This window comes from Temnothorax nylanderi, unplaced genomic scaffold (genome assembly GCF_030848795.1).
Source record: "Temnothorax nylanderi isolate EJ_2023f unplaced genomic scaffold, tnyl_v1.0 TNYL_tig0029_pilon, whole genome shotgun sequence".
NCBI lineage: Eukaryota > Metazoa > Arthropoda > Insecta > Hymenoptera > Formicidae > Temnothorax > Temnothorax nylanderi.
In genome coordinates this window covers 173247-187379 of record NW_027249091.1, presented here as the reverse complement: position 1 = coordinate 187379, position 14133 = coordinate 173247, and the positions used below count along the sequence as shown (strand labels likewise).

General features: G+C 42.9%; 1 protein-coding gene and 1 long non-coding RNA gene across 2 annotated transcripts in view; one reads left to right on the top strand and one right to left on the bottom strand.

Annotated features, from left to right (window-relative positions):
- Positions 1–1188: 1188 nt before the first annotated feature.
- LOC139770348 (uncharacterized) lies at positions 1189–2783 on the bottom strand. Its single transcript, XR_011717718.1, has 2 exons — positions 2486–2783; positions 1189–2192 (listed from the first exon to the last, which is right to left on the bottom strand). It is a non-coding gene; the product is annotated as an uncharacterized lncRNA (long non-coding RNA).
- Positions 2784–4927: 2144 nt separating this feature from the next.
- Cycd (cyclin D) overlaps positions 4928–14133 on the top strand; it is a 40538-nt gene continuing 31332 nt past the window's right edge. Inside the window, exons 1-2 of the mRNA XM_071702284.1 lie at positions 4928–6208; positions 12908–13123. Coding sequence (XP_071558385.1) covers positions 6011–6208; positions 12908–13123 — 414 coding nt within the window. The 5' untranslated portion in view covers positions 4928–6010. The remainder of the gene's footprint in view (positions 6209–12907; positions 13124–14133) is intronic.

Below are 14133 nucleotides of genomic sequence, written 5' to 3'. Positions count from 1 at the left end.
AGCCCCCTTCTAACTGAATTTCCGCGAATTCGATTCTCGTTACCTCTAATTAAGCTTTTTTGCACGCTAGCTCTCTGCGTTTATGTTTAACGACGAGCGATCTCGACTTCTTTAGAAAGTACGCCCCGTCGTTCGTTATCGATTCGGTTTCGTACACAGTGTATAGGCTCACGCAGGCAGAACGAGACTTCCCTTGTTCATAGGTAGGAGACGGCGATGCCGAAGCGGCAGGACTGGCAGGAGAAGAAGAAGAGTAGGACGGGCTCGTCAGGCGTATCGTAAAAGGTGGGTAAGCACCGGCCGGAACATTCATGCTCTAGTGAAATTAAATACTAACAGGAGAGAGTACGACGCGGGGCTGTCTTGCGGCCATTTAAACCGCCCGGAGGCGAGTACATTCGTCGACAGGCTTCTCACACTAAGCAGCATAAATCTCGCGCGGAACGTCTCGCGACCACGTGCGTACAAGCGCGACTACTTGTTGCGAAATCCTTGTGAAAATATGGGCAGCGAATTTGGAAGCGTTTGGTCTACTAGAGCCATGCGAAACGCTCATATAGAATTCACGATTACGATTTTGTCTGATTTAATGCGACGTTTTTTATGTTATTTAAATCCTTTTAAATCCTCTTAAGTTGTCTACAAAAATACGTGATTAGAAACACTCGTGATACTCACAGTGTTGTACGGTGTGTAAAAATAATTTTGAAATCTAAAACTCCTGACAAACGAAGCAAGATTTAAACGTAGTATAAGAAATTGTTGATTAAAACGGGTCGCGCGATCCGATTCGATAGGAATTATTTACAATGAATCGAAGTGCACGAAGACGGCTGATGATAGCGAGATATCACTTCGAAAAATTGAACGATTACGTAATCGAAGGTCTGGCGCGCAAGTTAGGCGATTCCACTTTTTTTTTTTTTTCGACAAAACGAGTTATTTACTACTATGTGCTGAGTGAATGATGGCTCATCGATTGATGCAGGAATCAGATATACGTAGATAGTTATATGCTGCGGAAAGAAGAAAACTCGATTGCGAAGGTTGCAGTCTTAATCGCGAGAATTAATTAAATCCCGTATACTTCATTTCTATAATTAAACCTTATTGTTACCTACAAGCAAACTTTTCGTTATTTGCTTCTAGACTAAAATGAGGCCAAGTAATTGACAACATAACAAAATGTCTCAACTATTTTGCTTTGTTTCACTGATTTGTACAGTACAGATTTATTGTTTTCATGGAAGTATCTATAACGTTGTTGAAATTATATACATTCACGATTTGACTGATTCACGACGAGTTATCAAGCTGCTACAGGAAAGCCAGAAAGTTAGCCAAGGCTTTCCTGCGTCACTTGATAAAGCAGGCTTGCCTGGCCTGGTCCTTGCACGTTGGCCTTCAATTTCAATGTCAGATATTGATTGTGACCAACGGAATGTAAAAGGAATGTTCACAACACTCGCATATAGATATGACTATTGGAATTAGATTGATTAAATGCCAGCATCTGAAAATCAATGCACAAGTAACGCAAGGTTTATTGATTTGGGGGAAAATCCTTTTTACAAATTAAACTTATATTCGATAAAGATTTTAGGGAAATATTATAGAATTTGTAACGATAGAGAAACTTCTACATTTTCTAGCTAGCATGCGGTAGGTAGTGTTAGAGAAGTCATAAAAACGACATGCTCATTCAGTTCGCTCGAGGCTATATAACTTCTACGCCAATGTCGTTGCCGGCACAGTATACCAGTTCGACTCTTCGAGCTTTTCTATAAACAGGTACCGAGCACCGTAGGAATCCCGTTGAACGGAAAAAGTAATGTGTTACCATCAATACTTTGAGACATCCGACTCCGGTGTATTCAGTAAAAGGTTTTACGATCCCGCTGGCAGATTTTTGCAACAGTTTCGTTTCGTTACGCAGGAATTTTCGGAACAATCAATTCTTGCTGACGTTTAAAGAACATACAAATATAATATTTTATTTTATTTGTACATATTCAATATCCAAGTGTGCTCTCCCCGGACCTTATCTTATCTGCTATTATATGTATATGTATATAGATAGTCGCAGCATTCTGAATTTAGGCGTAACTTCCTGTTGTGTCAAATTTAATTTATCTCCACACTTTATATATGTCTTCCATTCTATGTTACCCTCGCGTAGTTAATGTATTACGCTAAACAAAACAAACAAATGCTGTAAACACCAAAGTTCACACGACCCTTTAGAAATTGAGAGTTATATAAATGTCAGTTATTATCAATTAACACTTTCGTATAGCTGGGAAAATAATATATCAAAATATTAAACTGATTTATAAGAACTATAAATCATATCGAATCATTATCGCGAATTGCTCCTCTTAGACGTTATAAAAACTCTTAGAAGTTAGAAAATTTGCCAAGCCAGACAGTGACGAAATGAAAAGGAATCCCGGCGTGCGCTTTTAACGCTTTATGTTCGACTTACTATCTCAGGAAGGATTTATGCACCTCGCGGCTCGCGGCGATTACCGATGTCTCGATCACAAACCGCGATCGGGCATACGGTGCACTTGCGGAGTATCGTTCATCATCACAGGTACGGCGCCGTGGTACGACTTACACGCACGACACATTCGGTCGCGGGGAGTCGCAGCCGACCGTAGTCCCGTAACTACGCATCATGTCGTCGCGTACGCATTATGTAGTAAAAACGTAGTACGTGTAAACGAGGCGAAACTCTAGACCAGGAGGTTTCGTGCACCAAGGACATTCTATCTACGTGGCTCTCTACTCCCACTGACCCCCACCGCCTCCCCCTTCCGTCTCTTCTACCTTCGTTCTTGCCTCTCTCACAGTCGATCGCTTCAAATTGTTCGCCGGAAGCGACACTCACTTTTCCACGTACCTATATGTACGCACGAAGAATCTCTAAAATTGGCGAATATAACGTAAAAATAGGAATTTGAAGAATCTTAATGAGATTTATGCTCGATAGTATGTAAAAATGACGTATAAATTTATTCTTTCAGCCAGATTCACTGAATACTTTGGATTCTATCGCTTTTCAATAATAATATCAAAGTATCATATTTATAATCGATTAAAAACAAAAAACTATCATACTTATGATATCTTGAATATTTATTTTATTTTAGCTTCATTTAAGTTTTAATGCCTAAATTACCGAGATATTATATGTTGAGAACTAAATCCAGTGAAGAAAACGAAATTAGCAATTTTATTTTTAAAAAATAAACTTCAAATTCATTAAACGAAAGTATAAATAAAAGTTGTATTTTCTTAGCTTTGTTACTCTTTTTCCTTTTCTCTCTTTTCTTTCGTGCTTTTCTTTTTATTTATAAAACGTGACAAGAACTAAACAAACTGCTTTGAAGCTTCTTTGCATATGTTAATGACTCGAAGAGAAAGGAATCTTGCTTATTAGGCAAATTTTTCTTTCGAAAGAAAACGAGAACTATCAAAGTATACACACTTTTTTTTCGACCATTTAGGTACCGTTATCTATTTCTTCCAAGCATTCTTACATTAAGAAAATAATCTTTTAATGAATCATGACGTCGCGTCACCCTGATCTTGAAAATAAAGATATCGTCATGTAACGTCATTTCTCGATTTTGAGAAAAACCATCGATTTTGGGATTTAGCTATAAGTTTTCTATGGGAGTCTTTAGAGAGTTTTGTTCTTGTTAATTGGATTTTCTCGATCAAGAACGACGATAATGAGAAGTAAGCTCGCCGAGAACCGAGTTCGAAGAGAGGCTCGTCGGCGAAGAGCAACGTGGAGGAGCTCCGGTGTCTCGGATGAACGAACGAAAGCGAATGGGACCGAAGTCGACCGAGCCGCTCCGTTCGTTCAGTGTTGGGCCGTGTACAAACGGAGCCCAAGGCCGACAGAATCGAGCGAGAGTGCTCAAAAATACGATATTTAACTTTCTCACGAAAGAAACGCGTAACTTTGAGAATATTTCTACGCCGGAGCTCGATAATATTGGCGCCCGAATCTCGAGAGTTAATCAAGAACTGATTGTGAAAGCTCTGGCACATTTATCAAATTTTCAGGAAGTATAAACAACAATTTCACAAGTACTTTATGTAGCTACGTGAACATTAATAGTTAATACTTTTCAAGGATTCGAAATATTCTAGACGTTTCGATAACACAAAGAGAAACTTTTTTATCTATTTTATTTTTTGTGAAAGAGTGTCAGAAATATATTCGAGCTAATTAAAAGTTCCATAAAAGATATGATCGATTCGTTTTGAATTATTTGAAAGAATGATTCTAATCATTTCGAATTATTGAATACTATTGATTCGCCACCGTTTTAGCAACAGGTTGCTATATTCTAAGAACACGTGGAGCATTACATAACCAGCTTTCTCTTTTTGTTCCTTTTCTCTTTCGAATTCAAGACCTTAATTCTCTTTTGCCTTTCGATTCGATCTTCATATTCTCACTTTCCTCATATATCTTTTCTCACTTTATATTCTCCTCTCTGTGTGTTTTTATCATATTTTTTCAATACCATTTTATTTTATTTGATATAAACCAAACTTAATATAGAAAACAAATATAAAATAAGCTACTATTACTACTACCTCCAATATATACAGATATTTAAAACAATATATATAATCTTTTTAACGAGTTTACGACTGAAAAGGAAAGTGGATCATTGCCGGATCATTATTACGTATATTTGTAAGAACGCCACATAGAAATGAATACAATTTCGGCATATGTAGCCGGAGCTTTTAGGTGTCGAACACGAGGGGCTACTTTACACGATGCAAACCCCCGTCCACCCCGCTGCGCCGCTGTTTCACGACTAAACCGGCGGCACCGGCGCCACGGCCGTGGCCGTACCGCGCGCGCACACACACCGTGGTGGGGAACGGTTACGTTCCACGTGACACGCTGGCGCCGCGCTGGTGGGGGAAGCCGGTACGGGTCACGTGACCGAGTGGCGCCGCCTGAGTGGGGAGAGTACCGGCTACGGGGTGGCTGCGTGACCGGACTCGCCGGCATTCTGACCTGATAAGTCACCAGTGTCGGATCGTGAGAAAGTGGAGAGGGATCCTCGCGCTCCTAGCATCTCGCAGGACATTTAAATCGTACGTAGGCAGGCGAACGGAGACCGGCGACTTGGGTTCGGCACTCCGAGAGAGGACAAACCGTTGTTCCTCACGTCGGTCTGTTAAAAGAAAGAAACGAAAAAAAAAAAAGAAAATCACCGTTCTCCTGCGCCGATCGAAGTGCCTGCCCACCTATCTCTCTCTCTCCCTCTTTTCTCATGACTCCCTCGGGAAACGAAACGTACTAGTCGCCCCGCGGACTTCGACAAACGCGAATCGCGCGACGGATTTAAGTGGCACCGGCCGGAAACGCGCACACGCACTACGCTTATTTATTAGGAGCCTCCGAGCGTCTCGCAAACGTATTATTTATTACGCTTTTTGTGTGCTTTGATTCGCGGAACAACACGTGTGGGAAGCAAGTATCGAGGAGGAAGAATACCCCGATTCTTCGTTGACCAAGAAAGAGAAAAAAAAATCTTCCCAGAAAGGAAGAAAATGTATAGGTGAGAAACTGATCGAACGGACGAACACGCCTATTTCTCTTTCGCTCGTTCGCTCGCTCATCGTCGCAATTGCGACTTTGGCCCGTGCACACATACACACACACACACACACACACACATACATACACACATATATACGCGTGTACGTGCGTAGTCGTCATCGTCGTTTCGCAACTCGTCGCGAGGTGAGTGATCAGCCGGCGGCTCTGCCTCGTTCGCTGTGAAAAAGGTGTTGTGTCCCCCTCTGTCTCTCTCTTCTATTCCGGGGATCCGTCTCGAGATCCTTCGAGGGAGCACGTGGACGGGAGTACGTCCGGTACGTGTCCTGAGGAAACCTACGGTGGGAAGAAACCGAGAGAGAGAGAGAGTTTCGCGCGAACCCCTCGCCATCCTCGTCCTCGGCCGTCATGGATCTTCTGTGCTGCGAGACCACGGAGACCGAGTGCCGGGCGTACGCCGATCCGGCCCTCCTAGGCGACGACCGGGTGCTGCAGAACCTCCTGCAGACCGAGGAGCGCTACGCGCCGAGCCGATCGTACTTCGAGTGCGTGCAGAGGGACATCTCGCCGCTCATGCGCAAGATCGTCGCCGAGTGGATGTTGGAGGTGAGCGAGGAAGAGTCACAGTCTCTCTCTCTTTTGTTCCCACGTGTAGTACGTCGCGCGCGCGCGCGCGCGATCGCGATCGCGATCGCGTTAAAACTCCGCCGACTCCGCGACCGGCCGTCGGATCGGGCTGGTTTCCGCGAAGCGTGGACTTTGCCGGCCGGGGAGACGGTCAGCTCCGTCTTCGGTTAAATGCTAGACGATGGTGACGGATTCTCTCGCGCCTAGTAGCTCCGATCGTATTTCAAATGTCCCTTTATTCCTCGCCTCGAGCGTGCCTTCCTAAGAGTAGAATCGCCGGCGTGACAATTGAATCGCGGTCACACTTAATTTGAATGTTTAAAGAATCGACCCTGCGACGACACGTAACAATTACGTGTCTTGACAAATGCCGATTACGCGGGGGAAAAAAGTGTAGGACGGTCTAAAAATAAAGCTTACCGCTGACCTGTCGGTCTGGCGGACCGGTCGATTATTTTAGCTCCTTTTTTGTAGTTTCGTTCAACAACAAATTAAACTGTGGGAAGAGCTGTTCCCGATTCTTATACATGTGTCTACGTAGGGAGAAAAGTTTCGTTCGCTGCAGAGTTAAAGGTCTCGATCTAATGTTGTGGCCCGTCGTTCGAGAATCGTATTCTTAGACACGACCGCGCGACAGCGGTGATGATTTATTGCTCGTCGATTTAAAAAACGTAACGAAGGTAATGCGGGCCGATTGCCGCTCCTAAAGAACAATGTAATTGAATTGATTTGGATCCAAATATACTCTGCGAGGACAGATGAAGGTCAAGTTCGCGCGAGACGTAAATTTCGGCTCTCACGATTACGTTCTCTCGAAACGCGCAGCTCGATGTGACGATGTCGCGGGAACGATCTTTTTTTTGCGTCGCACAAGTTAGATGTTTTTACGTTACGTGAGAAAGTTAGTTAGATAAATAAGCTGAATTTAATAAGTTCAAGCATGCTAATCGCCGGACCGAATATGTCAGCTGGTCTCTGTGATTAAGAATCAATACGTATACACGCCGCACGTTCTCGTGACACAAGCCTTATTGGCATTATACTCATCATATTTAGATTCCTTTCGTCGACTCACGTCACATGACGCGTCATGCGAGTTTTTTTAATTATGCGCCATTAAAAGTTTATCTGAGTTCTTTAAATATTACGAAATAAAACGTCTCGAAATTTTTTTTTCCGAATAAATAGCATCGGTTTTGAGACGAAAATAACGACGACGCTCTGATCTGAAGTAGCCTGCTGTCCGACGAGTGGCAGGAAAATTAGTCGAGAGGCGCACGATGCAATATCAATTCTCGCAAATGTTCCGTTCGAATGTTTGGCAGCGATTGAAAACCTGTTGCCGCGTTTCTTTTGTCGCGACAGCATTGTGCTCCCGAGTCTATATATACACTCGCGCAAAATTCCTTGTCGATTTGCGACGAGGCAAAATCGACATTTTTTATATTGTCACACAGTCGCGTCTCTTATTATCGAAAACCCTATCGGATATAAGATATATTCTGCGCATGAAATTCTATACGTTTAAACGTGAGATGTATAAAGGCCGAGAATGTATTACCAATCAAAATTCATTCGTTTCTAAATTTAAATGTCCGGATTGCCGATGTAAAGGATGAGGAATTCGCTCGTGGATTTTTTTGGACGTTGGGAATTTAACACAGAATTATAAAATCAAGATTTTTCGAGAGTTATATTCCATCATTTATCTAATCGAAGAACGATATAAAAATCGTTTCAAGATATCGATATAAAGATTTTCTCCTGATCTTTTCAATACGCATAAAATATACAATTTGTGTATAATTTTAAACTTATAACGAACCTCTCTTATACACTGTCGATACATAATTATTTTTTTTATTGCAAATTCTACATTTTCCATAAATACTTCATAGTTTAAAAAAATTGATTTTTTTTCTATAATATTGCGTTTATTGGTGGTTGTAGCGTAGCGATGTAACATTTTTGACATTTCGCTGTCATTGAGTAGGAAATTCGGACCCTCGCTGATAAGTCCCCCCCTTGACTTACGTCACCGTGCGTTTCCAAAGCTGCCGATAAGGGAATTGTATTGCGATTCACATCATCCACATTACGTTCTCACCGATTAAAGAGCCAGAATCGGCAGCCGATCGATCGAGTATCTATGTGTTATCGCGCGGTTATCAATTTTTGATTTTTGATCCGAAGACAGATTCGCGAAGAAAATTTCCGATGTGTCCACACGAGGTATCGAACGCTCAGGAACAAGTTATAGTTTCTTCTTCGTTTCTCTCTCTCTCTCTCTCTCTCTCTCTCTCTCACGATAAGGATATTGCAAATATCACGGTTTGTGTGTTATCGCGGGTCACATTTGTGTCTAGCTTAATTAGGCTCGCTTTGAATTAAGTATATTAGAAAGTTGAGATTATACAGTACCGTGATAAAACGATTTTTGCGACTCGTCTTGAGCGAATGGAACAGAACAGATTAGTGATCGGGGCTTGGCACGATATATTCAAAACAATAGTGTTACGTACGCGGCATCGGTGTTCTCACCGAAAATAGAAATGAGAAACAAAGAAATTCCGTCGACGGTCGTTTCGCCGGACGGATCGTCGAAAGACGTCGAGAGACGATCTGTCGAATGTCGAATTAATTTTCGCCTTCATTGCCTGCCGTCTCTCTTCATTGATATAGTTGAGTGTGCTCCTCCGCTTCCGGACCGGGCTAGATCGGATTCCGTTCCTTGTGATTGTGTTTCTTCGGCGTCGCTTTACATTTCTTGCGCCGCTCTCATTTAATTTAAATCAGAGCCGAAACGATATGAGTATATCGCATTGGAGCTCACGCTCCGATAGCGTGCACCGCTCGATATGCGCCCTGGCTTTCTCTCCCGGCACAAAGGCCTAAATTGTTTTCTTTTCCCGTCGTCAAAACGCATCTTTCGCGACGACCACTCGATAAGCCAGCTTCTCACGTTCTGCCGAACGCGTTACCTATTCACTTTGCGGTTTTGAAAGTTTATCGCATTAACGACTAGTTGCAACGCGTTATCTGTGTATATTCAGAATTATTGCCGATATATCTGCCTCTTGGGGATTCATTCTCGGTAACAATAATGAAAGACAGTTAAATTTTGACCGACGTCAAAATAATATTGATTCTTTTAATGTGTGTGCTGCAAGAAACTCATTGATTTTCCTCATTCGTTTAACATCATTTTATGAATAGTGATAATACAATGCATCATAATTTATATAACATGTAAATTATGTATATATAACATATTATATATATGTGCCAGACTAGAGTCAAGCTCAACAGGGTCTTCTTTCCCCGCTAATTTTTCCAAGCCCGTTCCCTTGGCAGTGGTTTCGCTAGATAGTAGATAGGGACAGTGGGAATCTCGTTAATCATATAACATATAACATATTATGTATATATATAACATGTATATATATATATATGTATGTATATATATATATATGTATGTATATATATAACATGTAATTACACATGTAAATACAATATTCTTTGATTAAACAGTTGATTTATTCGTAGTGAAACAGATTCTGCCATATTTAATGTATCGATACGATAGACTTCAAGCGAACTTTCGGTGTAATGTCTTCGAGTCACTTCGATAGTTCCTCGCGGTTTTGTTACATCGATATCGTTCTTTTCTCCGAGCATTTAATTGCTCCTGCGCCCCAGACATTTAATCGCAATAACCGAATTCACGCGATGACCTCGACGGTGTTGTTTCACGACGAAAGCGAGTCGCTTGGGCCGCGTGTATGTATGTGTGTGTACGCGTGCGTGTCGCTGGCGCGCATGCCGAGTCCGCATCGTTGAATTCTTCGACATTGCGCTCGTCGATCCAGCCGACGCGAATGACAGGTCGTGTGCGCCGATGGAATGTATCCGACCTCTTTAAAAATGATTGCAGCTAGCGTTAATCGTAATTCTATAGGGTGTCCTAAGCTTACATTTTTTTCCTCAGCGATCTTCCGAAATTGAATTCGAAACGATCGTTGCAGGTGCGTTTGTAGCTTTCAAAGGTTAGACATCTTGACAATTAAGAGCGAGGGCAGTCATTATAGTCTTTCGATGATCCTTTTAGCTTCGTGAATTATTAAAAATATACACATAATCAGCTTTTATGTCAAACGAGCTTCTAAAGACACAGGATGTGATGCTTCCCTTACTCGCATCTCCGATTAATTTTTCGCACGTCACTCTGTATATGAACTCGCGCAAATGCTGCTGATAGCGAAAGTGTCGAATTACCGAATCGCGAAACCACGTCGTGGGCAGTTGGACGTAGAATTTTTATTGGTTCCTTCTTCGTTAAATTTTGGATTCCTTATGTTTCCCTTAAGAACGCTCGGACGGACCTTGCCCGATTATTGTCGATGCACACGAGACATAACACCGGTCGCGGTCGGCTTTATCGGCGGCAATTCTGCTTAATTGGCGCCGAACTTATAAGAGAGATCGGCGAGCTCGATAGAGTCACGCAGATAAAAGTAACAAAGTTCTAAGATGACTCATCTTTAAAAGAAAGTACCCCGAAAAACATTTATTATGGATTACCGATTAAAGGCGTATCGCAAGTATAAATGTAAAGCCACATCGCCGAAAGAACTTTGGTAAATTGTTTCACTCGGTCAGCACTTAAATATTTTTAAAGATATTTGTACATTAATATGATATGCTTAAGATCCGCCGATCGTATATTCAGCAGTGTGATGTGATTTATAATATTAAAAATAAAAATATGTTTATTATTTAATCAAGATGTACCTAATATTACAAAAATATCACGTTATAATTGTGTTATTAAAAAATTGTATCATTTCGTATTATTGTTTCGTACACTAACACATTATGAAAATGATATATTAAAATAATGTAAAAATAGTATCTATTACATAACAGCGAAGAATTAGAGGAATGTCTTTTCTCGATGACTTGCGGCCTCATTTCGCCGCTTGTGCACTTTGTGGATTCTCTTTTGCTCCTAACTTGAGCTCGCTCGGCTTTTGTCGATGTTTGAACAGATGCAAGATAATCTCTCGAACTGATTTCGTTGAAGAATGCCGTTGAGAAGAGTGTGTACTCACTCCCTCGGGATAATTAATATTGACCAATTGCAGGGAGAACGTGGAAAAGTTTCGGCGACCGTTGTTTTTTAACTGTATAGAGGCTCAGTATATAAAATATTTGAATTGATTAGGCAATAAGAGCCGAGCGTGGTTACAATCGCTAAAATTTATTACATGTCAAAGTACATCACGATTAAAGTGTCTACTACGTTGTTTTTTAGTAGCGACAAACTTCGCCGCAACTTTTCCACGTCCGGTATCGTTTTCTTCCTGCTTCTCTCCGGGCGGAACCAATCTCACATACGATTTTCGTCGATTTGGTGTAGCGCCATTATTTCGTTAAGCCCATGTTACTAATTGGTGGTGGCGGCGGCGAAGTAATTACAAGAGTGTGCGTGCGTGCGTGCGTGCGTGCGGCAGCGAGGACTGGCTAGCTGGCTGGCGATCGTTGGTCACGCTCAATAAGTTCCTCTCACGCGGCTCGACAACGCGCGATCAACTCGGCTCCAGCACCCCGAGGCGCCCGGGCGAAGTTAATTCGCGATCCTACCGCAAATTCAGCGGTCCCCGAAACTTCAAAGGCGCTATAACGTGGTCCGACGTTGCGCCGCGATTTATGTAAACACGCGGTAATAATAAACATGCGGCAATAAACGCGATAACAAAAGAAAAACGCGACTCATTCCGTTGGCGTTGCCGCGATTGCTCGTTGATGCACGCGATAAATCATCGATAAGATACCGGGAATTCCTTTGTTTTTAATTAACCCGTACGACCCGAATGGCAGAGGAGGCCCGCCGCGCCGGAGAGCCTGCGAAAATCCCGGATAAATTTGTATAGACGTCGAAACTCGGTTGTAGTGAAATGCTGCAATTAGCTATCTTTACGACAGGTAGTTAATCCACTTTCCACGATAAGATACGCTTCGTTCCACTAGTTCCTTTCAAACAGATGGTTGAATTTCACGGCGAAATTTACCCGACGAGAGAATCCCAAAGTCGTCGAATAGTTCCCCGACCCGCGGCCAAAGGCGATCGACCCGCAGTCGTAGCACTCGTAGCGACAATGTCGCGACCGCGCTTGTTAAATTAAAATACGATTGAAGGAAATCCGGTGCGATATTCGTGCGTGCCTACGCCTAGGTTTACGGACGAGAGAGATTGTCGTGCGAAAATTTCTTCTCTCTCAACGTGAATCTTTCGAGCACTAAAAAAAAAGTAAAAGAAAAGACATATCTCAGAAGTCTCTTGAAAAATAAAACGCTAGAATTTCAATCGTCAATCCCGTCTGAGTCACGAAGCTGCGAGAGAGAGATTTCGATTGTTATTAATCGATCAACTTCTGATGATCTTCTAATATTACGTTTGATATTTTTACGAGATACCTACCCGACGCGTTACGTTCAACACCGCGCCGGCGAGCTAAATTTGCATCGCGAGCTGGCGTAGCCGGACGTTATCGCGCGGCAACTCTCCCTCGATCGTCCGACCTTGAAACGATCTCTCGTCATCGCGTTATCAACGCGACGTTGCGCGTTACGTTGGTATGTAACGTCGTAATGCACCGTCTCCCGTGCCTGTTGCAGGTATGCGAGGAACAGAAGTGCCAGGACGAGGTCTTTCCCCTGTCGATGAACTACGTCGACAGGTTCCTCTCGATCTGCCCGATCAGGAAGTCGCAGCTACAGCTGCTCGGCACCGCCTGTTTGCTGCTGGCGTCGAAGCTGCGCGAGACGTCGCCGCTCACGGCCGAAGTCCTGGTTTTCTATACCGATAACTCTATCACCCTCGACGATCTATGGGTAAGTGCGCACGAGAGAGGAAGCGATAACCGCGGTGAGAAAGATCCACCGTTTATTTACGTTTCGAACGCGTCTCTCCTTCGATCGATACTTCGTGTCACACGACGTGGCAGCTATTATGCGTATTAACTTTTTGACTCATACATTTTGACGCAAATCGCGACTTTATCTTATCGCAAAACTGTTAAAAGGTCTCTGCAACAGGCCAATTATCTGTAAGTGGGGACAATCGTGCAACAATAAGTTGACAATTTTCATATATTAATCGGCCGGTTAACATCAGCGCAGAAAGTTGTCCTATATCCGCGAGCCTTATATAATTATAGACGCATGAAAATAAACAGTTTCTCGTATATCTTGTTAATGACCAAACTTTTCGGAGTATAACGTTCTTATTTGCGTCGATTTCGAGCACCAGTTTCGCGTCTTACTTAAACAACGCTAACACGTTGTACGGACAAAATCGGGACGGTCTCCGTGGCACGTGCGAACGAACAAGGCACACGCACGGTACCGCTAGTCGCGCGTACTCGTTGCCAGCTTTGTTGCATAATTCTCCAAACGGGCGGCGAGAGAAGCGGCGATTTCCGCGATACGGGACACCGTTGATGCGATCTCCATCGGGAACGATCGATATCGAACGCGCGATTTTATTGCCCCGTTCTGCGTGCGGAATGTGGAGTAACGACCGGGACGAATAGGAATACGCGAGGAAATCGCGCTCGCGATCAACCGTCCGTAGATCTATATATGTATCTGGGCTGTGACGATCGGCGATACTGCAAACGTCCCGCGTACATTTAAAGACGTAGATATACGCATACAGAGATACTCTCCGGCGTGGTTCACCGAGGTAGAACGACGTTCACAAGTGGCTCGACGACTTCTCGTAAACCAGTTCTACTAAACCATATTCGTTAAGTTAAAATTAACTAAGATGTAGTTGGTTTTCTCTTTTTCTCCCGCCTTTCTGTAGAACTAATGTTTAAATAAAGTTTTTGTGAAAAGGA